General features: G+C 36.2%; 1 protein-coding gene across 9 annotated transcripts in view; it reads right to left on the bottom strand.

Moving 5' to 3' along the window:
* LOC136031047 (membrane-associated guanylate kinase, WW and PDZ domain-containing protein 1-like) overlaps nucleotides 1-18,610 on the bottom strand; it is a 163,310-nt gene that overhangs the window by 51,195 nt on the left and 93,505 nt on the right. For 6 of the 9 annotated variants that reach the window (XR_010618417.1, XM_065710247.1, XM_065710254.1 and 3 more), the window contains 4 exons: nucleotides 15,221-15,412; nucleotides 13,021-13,206; nucleotides 10,108-11,185; nucleotides 1,276-1,440 (listed from right to left, as the gene is read on the bottom strand). Coding sequence is in view for 8 of the 9 variants with exons in the window: in XM_065710247.1 (XP_065566319.1) it covers nucleotides 1,276-1,440; nucleotides 10,108-11,185; nucleotides 13,021-13,206; nucleotides 15,221-15,412 (1,621 nt within the window). In the remaining variant the exon portion in view is untranslated. Of the gene's footprint in view, nucleotides 1-1,274; nucleotides 1,441-10,107; nucleotides 11,186-13,020; nucleotides 13,207-15,220; nucleotides 15,413-18,610 lie in introns of all 9 variants that reach the window. The other 3 variants (XM_065710250.1, XM_065710255.1, XM_065710253.1) reach the window with 1 other exon arrangement.

Genomic DNA, 18,610 nt, shown 5'->3' with positions numbered 1-18,610 from the left:
TATGAAAAGCCGAACAGTACAGCATTAGACTTTTATAGTCCCTACCAGCGGTGCAGATCTCCGTTTCTTGGCCCTTCAGCCAGGAAGTGAAATGGGGGGATTGGGAACCAACCATCCTGTGCTTTCGCACATCCTTCCTGATTACCTTCCCCAGATTTCTTCAGGTACCCATTTAGAGCTGGGTCTACTCTAGCTGAGCTTGCAGAGTCACGCCACTGACCCCCGTCCCAAACTAAATAATTGGGTACACTAGGATGCGAACCCTCGCCCTCTCAGACAAGCACACCAACCCACTCGGCCAGGACGGCTTTGGCAAAAGCCAAACTTTCACTGTATCTACGTGTATCCTGATACTGCACTGAAAACAATAAGGAACTTTAAGAAAAAAGTAAGAAAAATTATGCTAATGTATACACACACAAAAAAATAAATAAAAAAATCAGAATTCCATGAGACAGTTGGGTTCCAATGTCGGGACGTTTGGTACGGTTTTTAAAACCTTCACTTTGCCCAAGCATACTAGTAAGAAACAGCGAGCACGGGAGGTTACGCAAATGAGACGTGTGGATCACAACTACCACTCTGAGTATGTAAGTAAAATCATGTTGCACCTAAATCAGATCATTTCTGGGATTGATTCAGATCAATCTTCGCAGATGGGAGGATGAGCGAAGGTACCACTACCTTTCAATGACGATAAATAAAAATTCAATGAGGGATAAAATCCTTTTAATCGACAGTGATACATTTCAGAAAAATACTAGATATTTCGTATACATATGTAGTGACCGTTATCAGTACACTACTCTGCATATCACTGCATATGTGATCGTAATATCTAGTTTTTTTGTGAAATTTATCACTGTCGATTAAAAGGATTTTATTCCTCATTGTATTTTTATTTATCAAACAATTCTTTGGATCTGAGATCACTATAGATACTGAAATATTTTATTACTTTGTCCTTTTGAAGTAAATTTATCTTCTTTTGTTCCCAGAATTTGAACTAGCGGCTCAAAAAGTCAGCGCAGTAGTATTTGTAATTAGACAAACCATAATATACTACGAAACTATAAAAGAATTTTGTTCTAGTTGAAGTCATGGCAATAGACGAGAGAATGAGGCACCTTTTGGCCCCCAGATAGTGGCATAGGTCCAAACGCTACTTAGGCAGCATCAATCAAACGTTATAAGCATTGTGCGTGTAAGAGTGACAAAAAGTTGTATGTAAAAAGAAAGGAAATAACAAAAAACGCGATTGGTCAGAAACTCACCTGGGAGCCCTCTTCTGTACCGCCTACTATCCTGAAACCAAATCCTGATTCTTGGCGTAGAAGCGTGACGGTCATTTCAATCCAATCACTGGGTGTGTGCATACCATTACTCATTATCTGTTGACTCACTTGACGAGGAGGCGGATATTCACTGGGATAAGGCTCTCTAGAATACAAAACAGATAGTTTAAATCATTTTTTTTAAGGCATTGAGTAGGTAAAATTAGATTGATGATGCCACATTTTAAGGTCCGAAGCAAAGAACACAGGCTACTGAAAAGAATCGGATCTCCCGCACTTTGATATGAATCTTATAGCTAGAAACTTACAAAACAGACACCATCATAAAGGTAGTTATTACATTTCTAAAAACAAAAATAATCAAAATTCCTAGGTTTCGCGGCATTAATGCTTTTCAGTAAGAGCATACAAGGCTAGAGTTGACTTAAAGAGAGTAGACAGCATTACAGCTTCATTTGAAAACAAGAGGTTACAGACGGTTTGTCTCTCAGAGACCAACTCAAGTTCCCAGTTTAACCACTTTCCAATTGTCTAAATTCCTAAAAGAATAGTTGAATCTATTCGTGCGGAATGCAATTGAGTTCAATTTATTGCTCGTGTGTGTGTTTGGATGGGCTGGTATAGCGAACAATAACATGGTGCGGTGTTAAGAACTCCAAAGTAGAAGTGGCTGAATGGCATCAACTGAAAACGACACTCTTGTAGACTTCGCGCTTTATTTTCGGCGACCTAAATATTGCATATCTTCATGATTAGTTGCTTAACATTTTCGTGCGGGATTAAATATTACCTACCATAATCAAAGGGAAGACCCCCCCCCGCCTCCCAATGGCAAAGAAATATGGATTTTAATATACCTTTTTTATGTCACTGCTCCATCCCCTTTCGATATAAACACAAACCTCCAAGAAAGATCATCTAATACCCAATTGCTGATAAAATTCTAAAATTGTTGCTTTAGGCAAAAGAAAAATTTTCCCCAGCAAATGGAAAGCCAAAACAAAAGTTGATGGCTTCTCTCTGACAAGCTTTTTAGAAGTACATTTCCAAGATTCTAAAGAGTTTGGAGTTACTTGAGATCTGAGCAAAAGTTGTTTTGAAACATTTCCCGGTAACGAGCTGCAAGTAAGGAGCGACCCGGCTCAATAGTAACCGAAACTCTGAAAAACGGAGTTTTGATGCCAGTAGATGTGTTAAAAGAATTAAATTTTTCTGTTGATTTCAAATATTTAAGTTTCATTAAGTTTAGTCTTACTCATCCGAAGTTACGAGCCTGAGAAAATTTGCCTGATTTTTTAAAAAAAAGGGGGGGGAGAAATATCCCTAAAAGTCATAGAATCTTAATGAAAATCTTACCATCATATTCAGTGTATCCGAGAACCCTACTACAGAAGTTTCAAGCTCCTACCTGAAAAAATGTGGAATTCTGCACTTTTTGCCACATGAAAGATCACGGATGTGTGTTTATTTGTTTGTTTGTGTTTCCCAGGGATGATGTCGTGAGACAGCCCATTCGAACGGAAATTAAAGGTTCTAGTGCCCTTTTTAGGTGACCAAAAAATGGAGGGCAACCAGACCCCTTCCCACACCCTTTTTTCTCAAAATGGTTTGATCAAAATTTTGATTGCCATTTTGCTCAGCATAGTTGAAAGGCCGAATAACCAAGCCTATGGATATATCATGAACCTCCACAACCCGTGGGGAAAGGTCTTTAAGTTAAACAAAATTTGCCAACTGTTTACACATAGTATTTATTATTGGGAAGTATGCATACAATTTTCGGGTGGGGGGAATTTTCTGCAGGTGGTATTTTCCATGGGGATAATTTCCGTGGGGAGGGAAGTTTCCAGGGGATGAATTTTTCAGGGAAAACTTTACACTACGGAAATTTGCTAGAATTCCTATATGAAATTCTTCTTATGTCTTGCTTTCTCTTGCCGACTCAATTTTACGCGTGGGGATGTTAAGGGTAATTGTTCGAGGTAAATTTTCACCAAGAATGAATTGTCTAGAGAGTATATCCATGAAGGAGAGGGATATGTCCGTGGAGGTGTAGCCAGGTTTCCTGGCATTACTTAAAAAAATGGCCTGAAATTATATTAAAAAAAACAAGTTTTTTCAACTGAAAGTAAGGAGCAGTACTAAACTTAAAACTCACAGAAATTATTACGTATATGAGGGGGTTGCTCCTCCTCAACACCTCGCTCTTTACGTGAAAGTTTGAATTCTGTCCCAATTCTTTAAGAACGACTCCCGGAATACTCTTCGTTTAATTAGAACAATAGGAAGCCTTTTTTAAGTACTAAAAAACTTTAGCGTAAAGAGCGATGTGTTGAGGAGCACCCCTCTCATATATGTAGTAATTTCTGTTCGTTTTAAGTTTTAATACTGCTCCTTATTTTCAGTTGAAAAAACTTGTTGTTTTTTTATTTAATTTTATTACAGATGCAAGTTAAACCTGTATTACATTCAAATGGTTTTTACAAACCATTAAGTTTCATCACCATGAACCAATCAGACTTTTCCCCAGTTTTCGAACTAGATTTGGAATTATTTATTGGCAACAGCTTTGACACTTAACTGATCTTATAGCTAAATTATTATATTGGTTTTATTATTGATACCTCTTTTGATAACCAGGATTCCTCAAGTAATTCGGTAAACAAAGTCCAAACGAAAAAAAAATTTGATTGTTTTGGCTTATCGTACATGGGATCAAAGTTTTGTTTTCACCACAAAAAAAGAGGCCAAATTGATGGCTTTGTAAACATAAATCCTTTTCTGGGTGCTTCCCAAAAGCCTTAATTCTACTACTACAACAAACACCTCATTTCAGCACCGAGTCTCCTGGATACATTAAAGCTCCTTTTTTCAAATGCAGATACATTTGGAATTTGAAACTTTGGACATCAAAACTATTTTTCACTGCATAAGAGCTGCATATTAATAACAATCAAGGAATCTATAAAATTACTGGGACAAAAAAGCCCTTGAACTTCGTTCGTCTCATCTTGAAGGGAAAACAAAAATCTTACTTCTACAAATCCATGTCACTATAAACAATCATAAACCCAAAATGCATTTCTCATACTGAGTTATGTTATTACTTTATATGTTGTAAAAGCCCAAACTCTGTATTTACATTGTATATCTTCATCATATTTTGATTTACCACGGTCAACTTGTTGGTTGATGGAAAAGTCAAACAGTATATTGGGTTCCTCGGTTGAGCTGTCAGTAGACGTGTATTAGCTGACTCGTACAATTTTGATGCTCGAGATTTGAAGGCTATCAATGATAGCCGAATATGATAGCTAATGATAGCAGAGCAACAAAGCAAACCCTGCCAACCATAGACAATACAATCAAAATAATAAATTAAATTATTAAATTTAGAAAGTACTGAAAGAACAAATTTAGAAAGAACGTCATTGACGACTATCAAAAACCAATGCCGATGGCCAAATCAAATATAGAATAATTTCTACTTAGCATAGATTGGAACTCTTACTCCATACTTGGCAAGTTGCCTAAGCGAAACAAATATCCATTGAATTTAGTAAATTTGACGTCAAACTGGAGCAAATTTTCAGTTAGTACGGGTCTCCCTAGTTTTACTTGTTGTCTTACTAACGGAGCGTTAGCGCACGTCAAGAGCATTCATCATTCATAAGAGGTAATTTTATTATCCTTCGCCATCATCATTATAATAATATAAAATAATGATTATAATAAATATAAACAAAGGCCTTAGTTAGAGGTAGGGGCGTGGATTTGTTGGGTGATATACGTTGATTATGTTGAACAATTTTCATTCATAAGCATGATACACAAGTACACCCAGTCAATAATTGAAAAACAAATCAAGAAGAAAAATAAATAAACACGACCCGCCACAGACGTTCCTAGGATTAAAAAAGATGAAATCTAGAGATAATGCCCTTAGCGAGCACCAGAAACTCTACCAGCAGCCAAATCAAACATAGAATCATTTTTTCACAGCATAGATTTTACCTTCATGTCGACTTATTTATCTGTCTGTCGGATAATATGCATTTAATTTGCAAGCATAAACCAAATTTATTATCCCCCTTGTCTGACTTTTTGTCTTATTAGCAAAGTTTTTAGCATATTACTATAAAGTTTTAGCAAGTTTTAGTTTTAAGTTTTTTTTTAGCATATTGATTACTATATTAGTAAGTAGTTATATATTATGTATAACTACTATATATATATATATATATATATATATATATATATATATATATATATATATATATATATATATATATATATATATATATATATATATATATATATATATATATATATATATATATATATATATATATATATATATATATATATATATATATTGGTGGGGCGCTTCGCGCCCCCCAAGCCCCCCCGCGCGCGTAAGTCGTTACGCGCCATTGTAGCTGTGTCCCTGTGTCCCACCTGTGAATAGAGATAGATATAAATATATATTTTTAACTACGTAAAACATGCGAATATACAACATCCTTCGCTGTCCCATTGTCTGTGCATATAAATAGCATTTATATTCCCTGTGTCCCGGTCGTCATTTGTTTCCTGGTGTCCCAGTTTGTATTTTCTCTTTGAGTCTCCCGGTCGTCATTTATATTCCCTGTGTCCCAGTGTCCCGGTCGCCATTTGTGTCCCGGTGTCCCGGTCTGTAATTTCTATTCAAACAATCCCTGTGTCTCAGTCGTCAATTATATATCCCGCATGTGCCCCCGGCGTCCCCGTTGTAGTTGTGTCCCTGCGTCCCGGTCGTCATTTATATTCCCGGTCGTGATTTGTGTCCGGGTGTCACAGTCTGTAATTTTTCTTTGAGGTTCCCGGTCGTCATTTATATTCCCTCTGTGTCGGTCGTCATTTGTGTCTCGGTCTGTAATTTATCTTTGAGTGTTTTTTCTTTTTAGTTTTTTTTAGTTTTTTACATTTTTTCAGTTTTTTTTTCTTCTTTATTTTTCAGCGTCACTATGAAGTACATATCGCCGAACCTTTGTTTTTTAACTTAAATCTGGTAGGCATTGATGACCTTATCCAAGTCAAAATCCCAAACCCAATCATCATCGCTATCATTTTCAGTTTTGATATGTTTTGACTCTCGCTGTCCAGGTGGATTTTCATCTAACTGCGCGGTTTTGCGTTCTTTAGCCGCAAGCCTGTTTTCTTGCTGTTCTTGTGATTCCTCGACACGCTTTCTTTTCTTACTTTCTCTATCAGCTGCAAGCCTGTTTTCTTGCTGTTCTTGTGATTCCTCGGCACGCTTTCTTTTCTTACTTTGTCTATCAGCAGCAAGTTTTTTGGCATAGACTCTTTGAGCAGCTTCCTCGGCTGTTGCCATTGTAGGTTCTTCAGTCATTTTACAATTAAACATTTTTCCGTGAACGCATGTCTTAAATACCATTAATGACGTCACCGTCATAACAAAAATGACGACAACTAACTTCATGACGTCAGTCGACACAGAAACATGACGTCACCTGACAGACACACAGACAGACAACTTATTTGTCGGGGTGGCTTCGCGCCATCCCAACACTTAGTTGGTGGGGCGCTTCGCGCCCCCCCCAAGCCCCCCCGCGCGCGTAAGTCGTTACGCGCCATATTAGTTACGCGCCATTGTAGTTGTGTCCCTGTGTCCCACCTGTGAATAAAGATATGTTTTTAACTACGTAAAACATGCGAATATACAACATTCTTCGCTGTCCCATTGTCTGTGCATATAAATAGATTGTCAGGTTTACTGACTCTTGAACATGCAACATATAATTGTCCATGGGAAAAACAATCCGTATTCAGATGTATACCTCATTATTCTAATGATGTGTCCCTGTGTCCCGGTCGTCATTTATATTCCCTGTGTCCCGGTCGTCATTTGTGTCCCGGTGTCCCAGTTTGTAATTTCTCTTTGAGTGTCCCGGTCGTCATTTATATTCCCTGTGTCCCGGTGTCCCGGTCGTCATTTGTGTCCCGGTCTGTAATTTCTATTCGAACAATCCCTGTGTCCCGGTCGTCATTTATATATCCCGCCTGTGCCCCCGGCGTCCCCGTTGTAGTTGTGTCCCTGTGTCCCGGTCGTCATTTATATTCCCTGTGTCCCGGTCGTGATTTGTGTCCGGGTGTCCTAGTCTGTAATTTCTGTTTGAGGTTCCCGGTCGTCACTTATATTCCCTCTGTCTCGGTCGTCATTTGTGTCCCGGTCTGTAATTTCTCTTTGAGTGTTTTTTCTTTTTAGTTTTTTTTTTAGTTTTTTACCTTTTTTCTTTTTTCAGTTTTCTTTTTCTTCTTTATTTTTCAGCGTCACTATGAAGTACGTATCGAAGAACCTTTGTTTTTTTAACTTAAATCTGGTAGGCATTGATGACCTTATCCAATTCAAAATCCCAAACCCAATCATCATCGCTATCATTTTCAGTTTTGATATGTTTTGACTCTCGCTGTCCAGGTGGATTTTCATCTAACTGCGCGGTTTTGCGTTCTTTAGCCGCAAGCCTGTTTTCTTGCTGTTCTTGTGATTCCCCGGCCCGCTTTCTTTTCTTACTTTCTCTATCAGCTGCAAGCCTGTTTTCTTGCTGTTCTTGTGATTCCTCGGAATGCTTTCTTTTCTTACTTTCTCAATCAGCAGCAAGTTTTTTGGCATAAACTCTTTGAGCAGCTTCCTCGGCTGTTGCCATTGTAGGTTCTTCAGTCATTTTACAATTAAACATTTTTCCGTGAACAAGTGTCTTAAATACCGTTAATGACGTCACCGTCATAGCAAAAATGACGACAACTAACTTCCAGACGTCAGTCGACACAGAAACATGACGTCACCTGACAGACAGACACACAGACAGACAACTATATATATATATATATATATATATATATATATATATATATATATATATATATATATATATATATATATATATATATATATATATATTATTACATCTAAAAATTATTTACTCTCTACAGGTAGCAACTTTCAATTATTCTCCCCATTATAATTAATAATCGTATACAGCAATAGTAATAAACGCTTTAGTTAGAGGTGGGCGAATTGATGTGTTGATTGACGTATGTCAGTCGTGGAAATTTCAGGCTTAAGATACGCTCCATCGGCACATACTGGTCCTTTACATGTCAGTGTAACCAATGATTAGTCAAATTCGACCACAAACAGATTCTTAAATTAGGGACAAATCCCAAAAAGAAACCCAAATATTATTTAAGATGGACATTTCTGTGTCGTTGATTTTACTCGAAAAGTTAAGTTTAAAGAAATTAAGCATAAGAACATTTTCAATTTTTTACTTTTTCAGAGATAATTTCCGGACAAAACAAAATGTATGTTTTATTGTCGTTTGTACGACGCTGGGGCTGAGAAATTTGTGCTCCGAATTGTCTGAGATGTTCAGAAAATTTGTGGAAAGTCCAGACAAAATAAACCTTTGCACTGCGCTCAGAAGAACTACAATCACTTCATATTTATCAGCCAAAGACATCGAAATTAATAACATTTTTGGCCCCCTCAATTCTTGGATCCATCTTAGATCTATTCATGCCTGAAAACCTCAATTTTCTAAGATTTTTGTTTTGGCTGTTAAAATTACAAATTTTTCATAGTACTATATAGAGATCCCAAACGACTTCTTTAAGAAGAAACGTATGGCAATCCATAATCAAAAAAATTACCGAGCTCACCAATTGGCTACATTAATTCAAAAGCTTGTATGTTAATTAATATACACTTTACACGAGAATACAAAAACTAAAAACTACACTGTTTTTTTTTTTTCTTTTTTCCTTCGTCGTCTTCTTTTTAAATTACGGATCAATAGTTTGCGCATGAAATACTTTTGGGATTTGGACTTAAGAATAAATCCATATCATAGGATCAAGGCCATATCCAGAGAAAAAAAAAAAAAAAAAAAACAACAGAAACGTCCATCTTGTGAACCAAAAAACAGAATAAATCGGATTAAAGCATTGATAGAACTTCAATTTGAGGAGAAAAACTTTAGATCTGTATTTAGAAATGGTGCTATAGACTGGTATATGGGGTTGGTATGGTCGCATATACTGATTTAGTGAATTCCCCTCTCATTTTTAGAGATATATATTGCTACTAACATTCAATGCTCCCTGGGGAGGGGTGATATAAAAACGAAACTATAACACTAAACAAGGTAGTCTCGAACCTTAGACTACCAAACCTTTTTTTATCCAATTATTGCTTCTGTCTCCTGTCCAGTGCATACGAAAACCGTTAACTAGTCCTTAGGCCAGCAAAAGTTCATTCCCAAAAAGTGTCAGGTGCACTTTATGGTCTATATAATGACCACAAATTCGAATTTTAAGCAATTATCATGTTTATGTTATATAATTCAATTTACCTGCAATGTAGTTAAATGGTATCGACTATATCAGTTCTGTCGCAGTTGCGGTCATTTTATTTATTTATATTTAAGAATTTTACAAATTTAGAAATTCTTTTTTTTTTATTTTACTGAATTTTAAACGCCTTGTTTTTTTGCCTGAGAAACTGTTGTAAATTGTAGCTTCTAACGTCAAGACTGTTTTTGCTCTACCTTGGACGCTTAAAAAAAAATTCCAAAATTCCATAAAGAAAGTAATAAAAGCTTAAAAAGTCCCTTTTAAGTTTTTTCTACTGTGTACCATACTCCCTTTTAAATTATTACAGTCGAGACTGTCAAGATTGCAATAGGACTAAGACATGGGTAAATGAAATGGATTAAATAAACGAAATGAAAATAAAACGAATATAGCATACCTTCTATCAAGAGATTGTTCTTGTCTCCAGTCCGTTTGGTATCCAGCAGGTCCACCATAATACCCACTTGAACCAAATTGAGTCCCATAACCTGAATCCTGCCTTACCAACTGCCCTGGTCCCAAATCATCTTCATAATACTCTTGTTGATAATAGGCAGTATCAGGCTGATATTGTCTAGTATTGATTGGTTTCGGTGGCGGGGGTGGCCGAATTCTTTGATTATACTCATCATATCCATTTTGGTAAGTTTCTTCAAGCTCTCTTCCAGGCGACTTACTCCGTTGTTTAGTCCTTGAATAAGGATCTTCATCGAAATGCACATTTGTAAACTGATTTACTATGTCTCCTACAGGAGTCCTTGAAAATTCACGAGGGATGCTTGACCTATTTTCGTACTCATTCGGGGTTTTAGATCTCTGTCGGGTATCAACTAATGGGGTTTTAGGTCTTGTAGGCACTACCTCTTTTGTCTGTGCACTATATAAATCAGCAGTAGGGGTTTTAGATCGATACAGCCCAGCAAATGAAAACAAAGGCTTCTTTGTAAGGCTTGAATCATCTTTAGACTTTTTCCACTTATTCTTTCGAGGGCTATTAACACCCCCTCGTTGTACAGTAATTGTTGCATCTTGTCCTTTTGGACAGTCTTTTAGTAACTGAACAACCTCACTATGACTCAAAGGCCGCATGTCAATACCATTAATGTCCACTAATATATCACCCTCTTGCAAATTTTTACATCTTGGACGATCTAAAATCTTTTTCACTTTTTGCCCATTTGCACTATCAGCAATTGTAAAACCAAATCCCAAATCCCCCTTATTAATCCTCACAGTTAAGTATTCAATAGGTTGTAAACTTCCTGCTGATAAATTCAAATCTTGTTCAGGTTCTTGTTGAAGTATATCTGCGCTTCCTGGGCGAGATGAAGCCCTAGGTCGGCTGTCTTGCTTACCCATAGCTTCTGGCACTGACCTCGAAACTCGTCCGTTTTCAGACCAGCCCATGGAAGGTTCTTCTCTCATTGTCGACCCAGGTCGCGATTGTATCTGTCCTTGCTCCTCAACATAAGGATCTAAGAATAAAAGCAATAATCAAAAAAATTTTTTTTTAATGTTAAAATAAAACGCCATTTACTTTTTATTAAGAATTGCGAACTGATAAAATAATGCAAAGAAATACAGTTCAAACATGACATTAGCAAGAAAGGGTGTACATAGAAAGAGATCCAGGGGCAAGTATTGAACTATTTCTAATATTTATAGAAGTCTTACGCGAAATATCGAAGTTGCGACAGACATAGACATTATGCAACAAAATCGTTACAGCTATACCGTGTAATGGGAGTGGTGAGAAGGATCTTCTTTATTTCAAGGCCTTATGTAGAAAAAAAATTATTTTTGAAAGTTTCCCAGAAAAAAAAAACTATTTTTGAAAGTTTCCCAGAAAAAAAACTAAAAAATCGCTTTTTCTTCTGTGGACCCCTCCAGATAATTGCTTAGTCCCACGAATAATCAGAACTGTACACAGAACCGTCAAGTATTGGAGAGAGGAAAATCTATACACCCACCAATGTACTTGCTCAGTCAAAAAAAGAAAAATCATTCCATCCAGCTATGGTAATAAGCTCAACGAATCTCAATTGATAAGTAAATTTGACTAGTAAGTCATAAAATCCGCTCTCCCCTGAAACACACACCAAGGAATACAGTTAGCAGAGAAGTGCGACTTTTCACTAGATTGAAAAGATGCTCTACTGCCTGAATAAAACTTGTCACTTATACCTTTGAGAAATACAGTGGCCATGATTTGAGTCCAATTCTAAGAAAATTCGTGCTATTCTTTTCTGTTAACGGTTAAAGCCTATCTTCATACAATTGTTCTTGCCTTAAGGCTAAGAGTGAGTGGAGATATGAACTTGGACGGGCACGTACACAAGATTTTTTTTTGGGGGTGGGGGGAATAATCAAAATAATGAACAACAATTCGGGACAATTTAGGATTTCGGCGGGCCCAAGCACTCATCGCCCTTAAGTGCGTTCCTGAGCTTGGAAGCATTTTTTTTTACAATTGTGAAAAAAACTCATTCCTAATGTAAACCCCTTCCTAATATATCTCCAAATAGCTCAACAGCTTTCCAATCTGGAGAAAAGACGGGCTTTCCAATCTAGAGATGTGCCTTCCGCGGAAAGCCCATCTGAGATAAAATGAGCTATATATAAGTTGGCTATATAAGGGCTATATATAAGATGGGCTATATATAAGAGGAGATAAGATGGGCTAATGTAAACCCCTTTCTAATAAATCTCCACATAGCTCAACAGCTTTCCAATCTAGAGATGGGCCTTCCGCTGAAAGCCCATCTGAGATAAGATGGGCTCAATTGAGTTTGTGGCTCATAAAAAAAGAAAAGAAAAGACACGAAAATGAAGATATAAATGGATACTGTCAACCAAATGATAATGGGATGAATTAATTAATGGTCGCCTCCTACCATGGCTAAATAGTTGTTGATAATGTTAAAACTTGGCTAATAAAACTACAGGAAAGAATAAGGGTAATTTAAAACAGTTCGATAGCTCTAAATTCGCTTAAAAGTTAACCATACGAATATAATTATAAAAAAAAATCGAAAAAAAAAAGATTTTACATAAATTTTAAATTAATTACTGATTATACGTAAATGGACAAAATATTAGAATCTAGCATTAATTTAATTCGCACGTTAAAGAAAATACATTCGATTCGGAACCAGCACAATTTCTGATAGTCGAGAACGAAATAACTATATTCCTTTTTTAGCTGTTTACTAGTTATTTCTGTTAAGTGTTGTTTCTTTTTTGTTTTTTTCGTCATATTCATCAGTATTAGTAAACTTAAGCATTAAAGAGCTAAAAGGTGAAGAAATACCAGCAGATACAGCAACTGTGGTGACAATTTCTGTATTTGGGTCATTCAAATCAAAGGATAAAGGGTAGCCTCGACACACTTCCAGCATCACCGCTTCTCCAGGTGCAATCCTTTGAAACATGGAAACCATATCATGATGAGTGAAACCAAGAACACAAACATCATTGACATATACAATAACATCACCTAAAAAATGGAAATACACAGTGGCGCATACTTACACACGCACGGACTAAAGAGGGGGATTTCCCTAAGATTGGTTAAAAAGAAACTTTATAAAGTAATTTCAGAGCAAACTCACACACTTAAAGTGCACTTCCTAAGCATCCCCCTTTTCCTCCAGGAAAATTACTTCTTTTTAAGGACCAGGATTCTAACACAGAGAGAATGGAAATTAGAATGTATCTGGAAATAAAGCATGGATCAAATAGAATGAACCCTAGTTTTTTACTGTATATACATTGAAAACCGCGAAAGCGGCCAGGTTATTCAGGCCCTCCTATTAAACAGGTTTCCATTCCTCGTATTAGACAGGTTTAGGAATTTTCAATAATTAATCTAGATCCATCCCGTTGACTAAGAAAGTAAAAGTAACTCAACTAATTGGATACATAATCCCTTGACATATAAAAAAGGATGTAATTTACATATGGATTTAAATGACTGTATGTGCGATTTTTTTCTAGAAAGTTTAAGAGGGATGGTGATTTAGCATTTGTTAAGTATTACAGTCGGCTTGAAAGGTCTCAGAGAGTACTGACTTGTTTCTGATGAGTTTAATATTTGTAGCTGATGAATTAAAGACTATTTTACATTCTTAAGTATCTTATAATACAAAATGGCTATGTGAAACCGCTATAATATTAAGATAAGGTGACCTTCATTGCGAAAACATATTGCACCAATTGCTTTGTATTTTATTTCTAAAGGGATTTTCTGCCAAAACGGTTCTTTACAAAATTATGGCACTTTTGAATATGTTTAATTTATTTCTTTACCTTTCTTAAGAGTCAAGAACAATAGAAAAAAAAAAACAAACGGACATTCTTTGTCTAGCTAAACTCGTAGCAATTTGTTTGTTTTGTTCCAATGAACGATGTGAATTGCCCAACTTCCACAGAAAATAAATACTTTATATTAATGAAAGAGGGAATCCAACATCAGAAATAATACTTTTCAAATTACACTTGCCTTAAAAAATAAAAAAATAAAGATCCAAAGATAAACCGTCTACCATAAGAACAAAACGCATCTCAATATCATTCTTACTTTATTATGTGTTAGTCTTTAGTAAGTTAGATGTTTTCCACAAAAATTGTCTATGGATGGTTTGAGTACTCAACTGACTGACCATATCTCAAACAGTATGCAGCACAAAAATGTGGTTCAATCCCCCTTTTTAGGGCTATAATGCGAGATACAGTGAGATAGCTAGGACTAGTTCCGAAGGATGACATATTGCCCAATATTGTCTTAACCAGCTCACTGTCTAGGGCTAAACAAAAAGCAGGTCGTCCTTGGGATGGAGGAGAAGCATGCGTAGCTGTGTTGACCTCAGGCACCTTGGTGCTGCACCAATTTAGTAGTAGTAGCCCAGTATTTACTTTCCTATTAAGTTTTTATACTGTAAGTACGAGCGCCAGTTTGTTGGAATTTATTCTTAACTGTGACAGGTTATGTGATTACTACCGCTGTTGACTCCAATGTCCCCTGAGGCAAAAACACCGCAAAAGCTGGGTCAGTTACTTAGTCATATAATAGTTGCAGCAGTAGCTGCAGCTTAGTAGAGAGAAAACCTCGCCCCATGGTATCTGAAAGTTCAAAAACTTATTATGAGAAAAGCTGTCTAGCGAGATAAATTAGTCACTTAAAGCTGACAGAGGAACGGTAGCTATGGTTATTTGAGTTCGTCTTAATAATGGAAATTTATGAAGAAAGCAATTTCATGGGAATTTCGAAAAAGAAAGCTTGAAACTTCCTTAAAATGGCGGCAGATCGAAATAAAAATTGCACGACTGAAATTATCGTGGTAAAAAACTCTTCACTTGAAGTTTTCCTATTGCTTTCACGGAAGCCTTAAATAATTCATTTTTAACATCCAATAGAATTAAGAGGATGTGGGAAATGACCTTCCTTTTTTACCCCAATATCTCATTTTCTTTGGGGTATTTGCAACAGTTGATCAAGGACTTCGACTTACCCGTTCTGAGTTTTCCATCAAGCCAAGCTGGCCCATTTGGTACGACGGATTTAATTTGTAAAAACTCATCGTCAGCATCATCGCCACCAACTATGGTGAAACCTAAACCCCTTGTAGATTTAATCAATCTTGTTACAATCTTTTCCCCTTGTAGTTCTGCTGGATTTCTGGTAAAGAAATTCCTTGGATAATCTGTAAAAGAAAAAAGCAAATAAAACCACTCTCAAAAACCACTTGTCAATAAGTTGTACTGCCTAGATAGCTAACATCTTCAACTAATAGCCAAATTTTCTTTATAATCAAAAAAGCTTTTTAGACAAATTAAAAGTCGCGTATAGCACGCTAGAGCCGACTTCTCAAATTATTTTATTTGAACAAAATAAATTGAACAAAATCGATTTATTCGAACCAAAGTAATTTTTTTTCTTTTCACTGCTTCTAGATCATGCCACTCACAGGAAATCTGTTGCTACCTTATGCGCTGCAATGCGGGGGTATATCTACATCAGAGCAAATTAAAAAAAAAAAAAAAAATTCTAACCTAATGTGCATTGAGTTTGGAAGTTTGAAATATTGAAGTATCCAACTGATATATATATATATATATATATATATATATATATATATATATATATATATATATATATATATATTATGTATTATAAAAGAGTAAATATCAATTCTCGGAAAAAGTACGTATTTATAATTAATTACGTTTTATGTAGCCCAATTAGTAAATCATACTTCTTATAAGTGGTAAGTGTCCGGGAACAACTAACTAATGAATGATCTTTTTATATCGATAGCTCTCACAATTCGCTTGATATCAATGCGGAGGAGCGAATCTTCAATGCCAGGGTTTGACATAGTAATATAGCGTCAACGGTAGCACTCAACAAGCATATTCCCTCGCCGCCACGTGAGCTTTATTTCCATATAAAAGCATTCGTCAGGGCTATAGGGCAAACGTGTAGGCACAGGTCACTCTAATTTCCCCATGAAACACGTCATAAACATAGTACCCAAAAAGCAGTTTTGGTCGGTACTCTACAACTATCTGGAGCTGTCTAACTGACGATGTTGTTCTTTTAAGGTTTACTAGTTCTTTCAATGAAGTTAAACAATTGCATACAACCCTCTGATTAAAGTGGAAAGTGGAATATCTGAAACCCATGGTCACATAGCAAATTTGATCCAGCAAATTGATTACATTGCTTTGCATAAAAGGAAATGGAGGGCGTGAAAAGGCGTGTCCTGCTAAGCTTTTTTTCATTTTAACCCTTCCAGATTCCGGGCGGATATGCGGTTACTTCATTAAATACGCGAAACAGATTCATAGCATTCCCAAAAGCTCAGAACACAGAGATACTAAAATTTTCTACAAATTTTCTCAAGAACTTCAGAGGAAGACACATTAAAAATGGCAGACGAGCAATCGACCTGGCCCGGATTGGTCCGTCCAAAAGAAAGGAAACAGCAGGATCAATACAGAAAAAGTCTATGGTTGGAATGATGCTTCAAATCTCAGATTTACTATCATAAACAACATCACTAGAGTTGCTTTTAGTTATACAGAGACAATTCCACAAAACCAAAAATCGCTTTATTTTTACAATTTAGATATTTTCCAAAATTATTAAATTATGTGCCTGTTTTTAGTCACTGTTTGGAAGATAACCCCCAAGTCCAGTAAAAATCGTCAAGAGCTTGCATGTACACACCTAATAGCCTAATTTCCAAAGATATTTATCAGATTTTTTTGAAGTTTAGACAATTGACAAAAATCCCATCACACCAGATCCCCTCCCAAGCTCCTGAAGTAAATTCCCACAAATGTGTTTGTATACACGTGTTACAGTTTCTTATGTGTCGGAAGTATAGAGTCGTATTTTTTAGACCTCCACCATCCTCCTTCCTCACTGCTTTCTGAAAAGTTTATCGAGCCCGTGCGTATACACAATATTATATTTTCAGATAATCCATTCTCAAATTTTTCCATGAAAAGTGTATTTGAAAATAGCCAAGCAGTCCAGGTAATCAATATAAGCAACATGATTTTGTAATAAATGTATATTTAAAAAAAATTATAATTCCATCTAAGAAAACTAGGCTATAATAAATAAGTTAATAGAAACACTCAATTAAAAAACCAGCGCTTCGAGTTAAACAAGAACATGAATGAGTGTCACTTTCTCTTTCATTATTTTTGCGTTAATTTTTATGTTTCTCACTTCCGTCAGCTTAATCTTCTTTTTAACGCAACTAATAATGATAAATGTCTCCCTATTCACGTAAAAATAACTTTAAAGCATACCTTCACATACACGGAAATCATTGATATCAGTGACGGAGGGGCCATTAACATCCCCCTGTGTCAATGGAAAATAATAAAGAAGGATTTATTATCAACAATACATTCTTGTACCCCCCCCCCTATTTTCCGTGAATGGAGACCACTAAGGAAAATTCTGTCGCTGAGGAATTTGCAATGCCACTCCTCTGAAAAATATAGTCAAATCTCGGTAGCCCTTCCCCCCTTCTCTACCATAAATCCCAGATCCTGGTTCACTTTATGAGGTGGAATCCACTTTCGAATAAGACGAAAATTGGCAAAGCAAGAGGAGAATATAAGAAACAACAATAAAAAACCTGTTTTGTTGTGCGTGTTTTTTTTTTTGGGGGGGGGGACCTTTCTGACAAAAAAATACACAATATTGGAAAAACTTGCAAACATCAAAGCAGAAAAACACAAGAGAAAGCCCCGTAGTCACATTTCCGTCCTTGGGATAGGGAATCACGCGAAAAGAATTTCTCTTAGTATTATTTAAGCCAAGTTCTTCTCTCTCCGGCTATATTAAAGTAAATTGTATAGAATACAAGGATCGTTGAGACACTAAGGAAAAATCGACTGATAATTGGTAGATCCAGAAATGATGAAGCAAGAAGTTGAAATTCAACCAGACACAATACTCTGTCGTGACTTACTTAATTTAGATTTTGGATGATGTTCACAGCCAAATTAATGAATTAAAAGTCGCTGAACATCAACAACCCCACGATTACAAGCTCGCTACGATGATTTTTTCAAGACAAATACATCTAAGAGATGTAGGTCACTTGAAGCCAAGCATAGAAGATAATTAAACAGCCCACCCCAAAGTGTTAAAATCATTTCTAATTTTCCCTGTAGTTTGAGACTTCAGCTCAGTTTTGATGAAACGTGTTTACAGAAGCACACGCCAAAGAAACGTTAAAAGATGATTATTTTTATTTAAAAAATACCATTATTTTCAACATTAGACATTTTTTGTTATTAATTTCCCAGAAGACTGGGAGGTTACCACTTGCTTCCTTATATCGGCACTTTTTTCATGTCCAATGTCCCTTTTT

The sequence above is a fragment of the Artemia franciscana genome, chromosome 9, assembly GCF_032884065.1.
Source record: "Artemia franciscana chromosome 9, ASM3288406v1, whole genome shotgun sequence".
NCBI classification, from domain to species: Eukaryota; Metazoa; Arthropoda; class Branchiopoda; order Anostraca; family Artemiidae; genus Artemia; species Artemia franciscana.
Note: the sequence above shows the minus strand (reverse complement) of the source record. Positions and strands in the feature narration are given on the sequence as shown.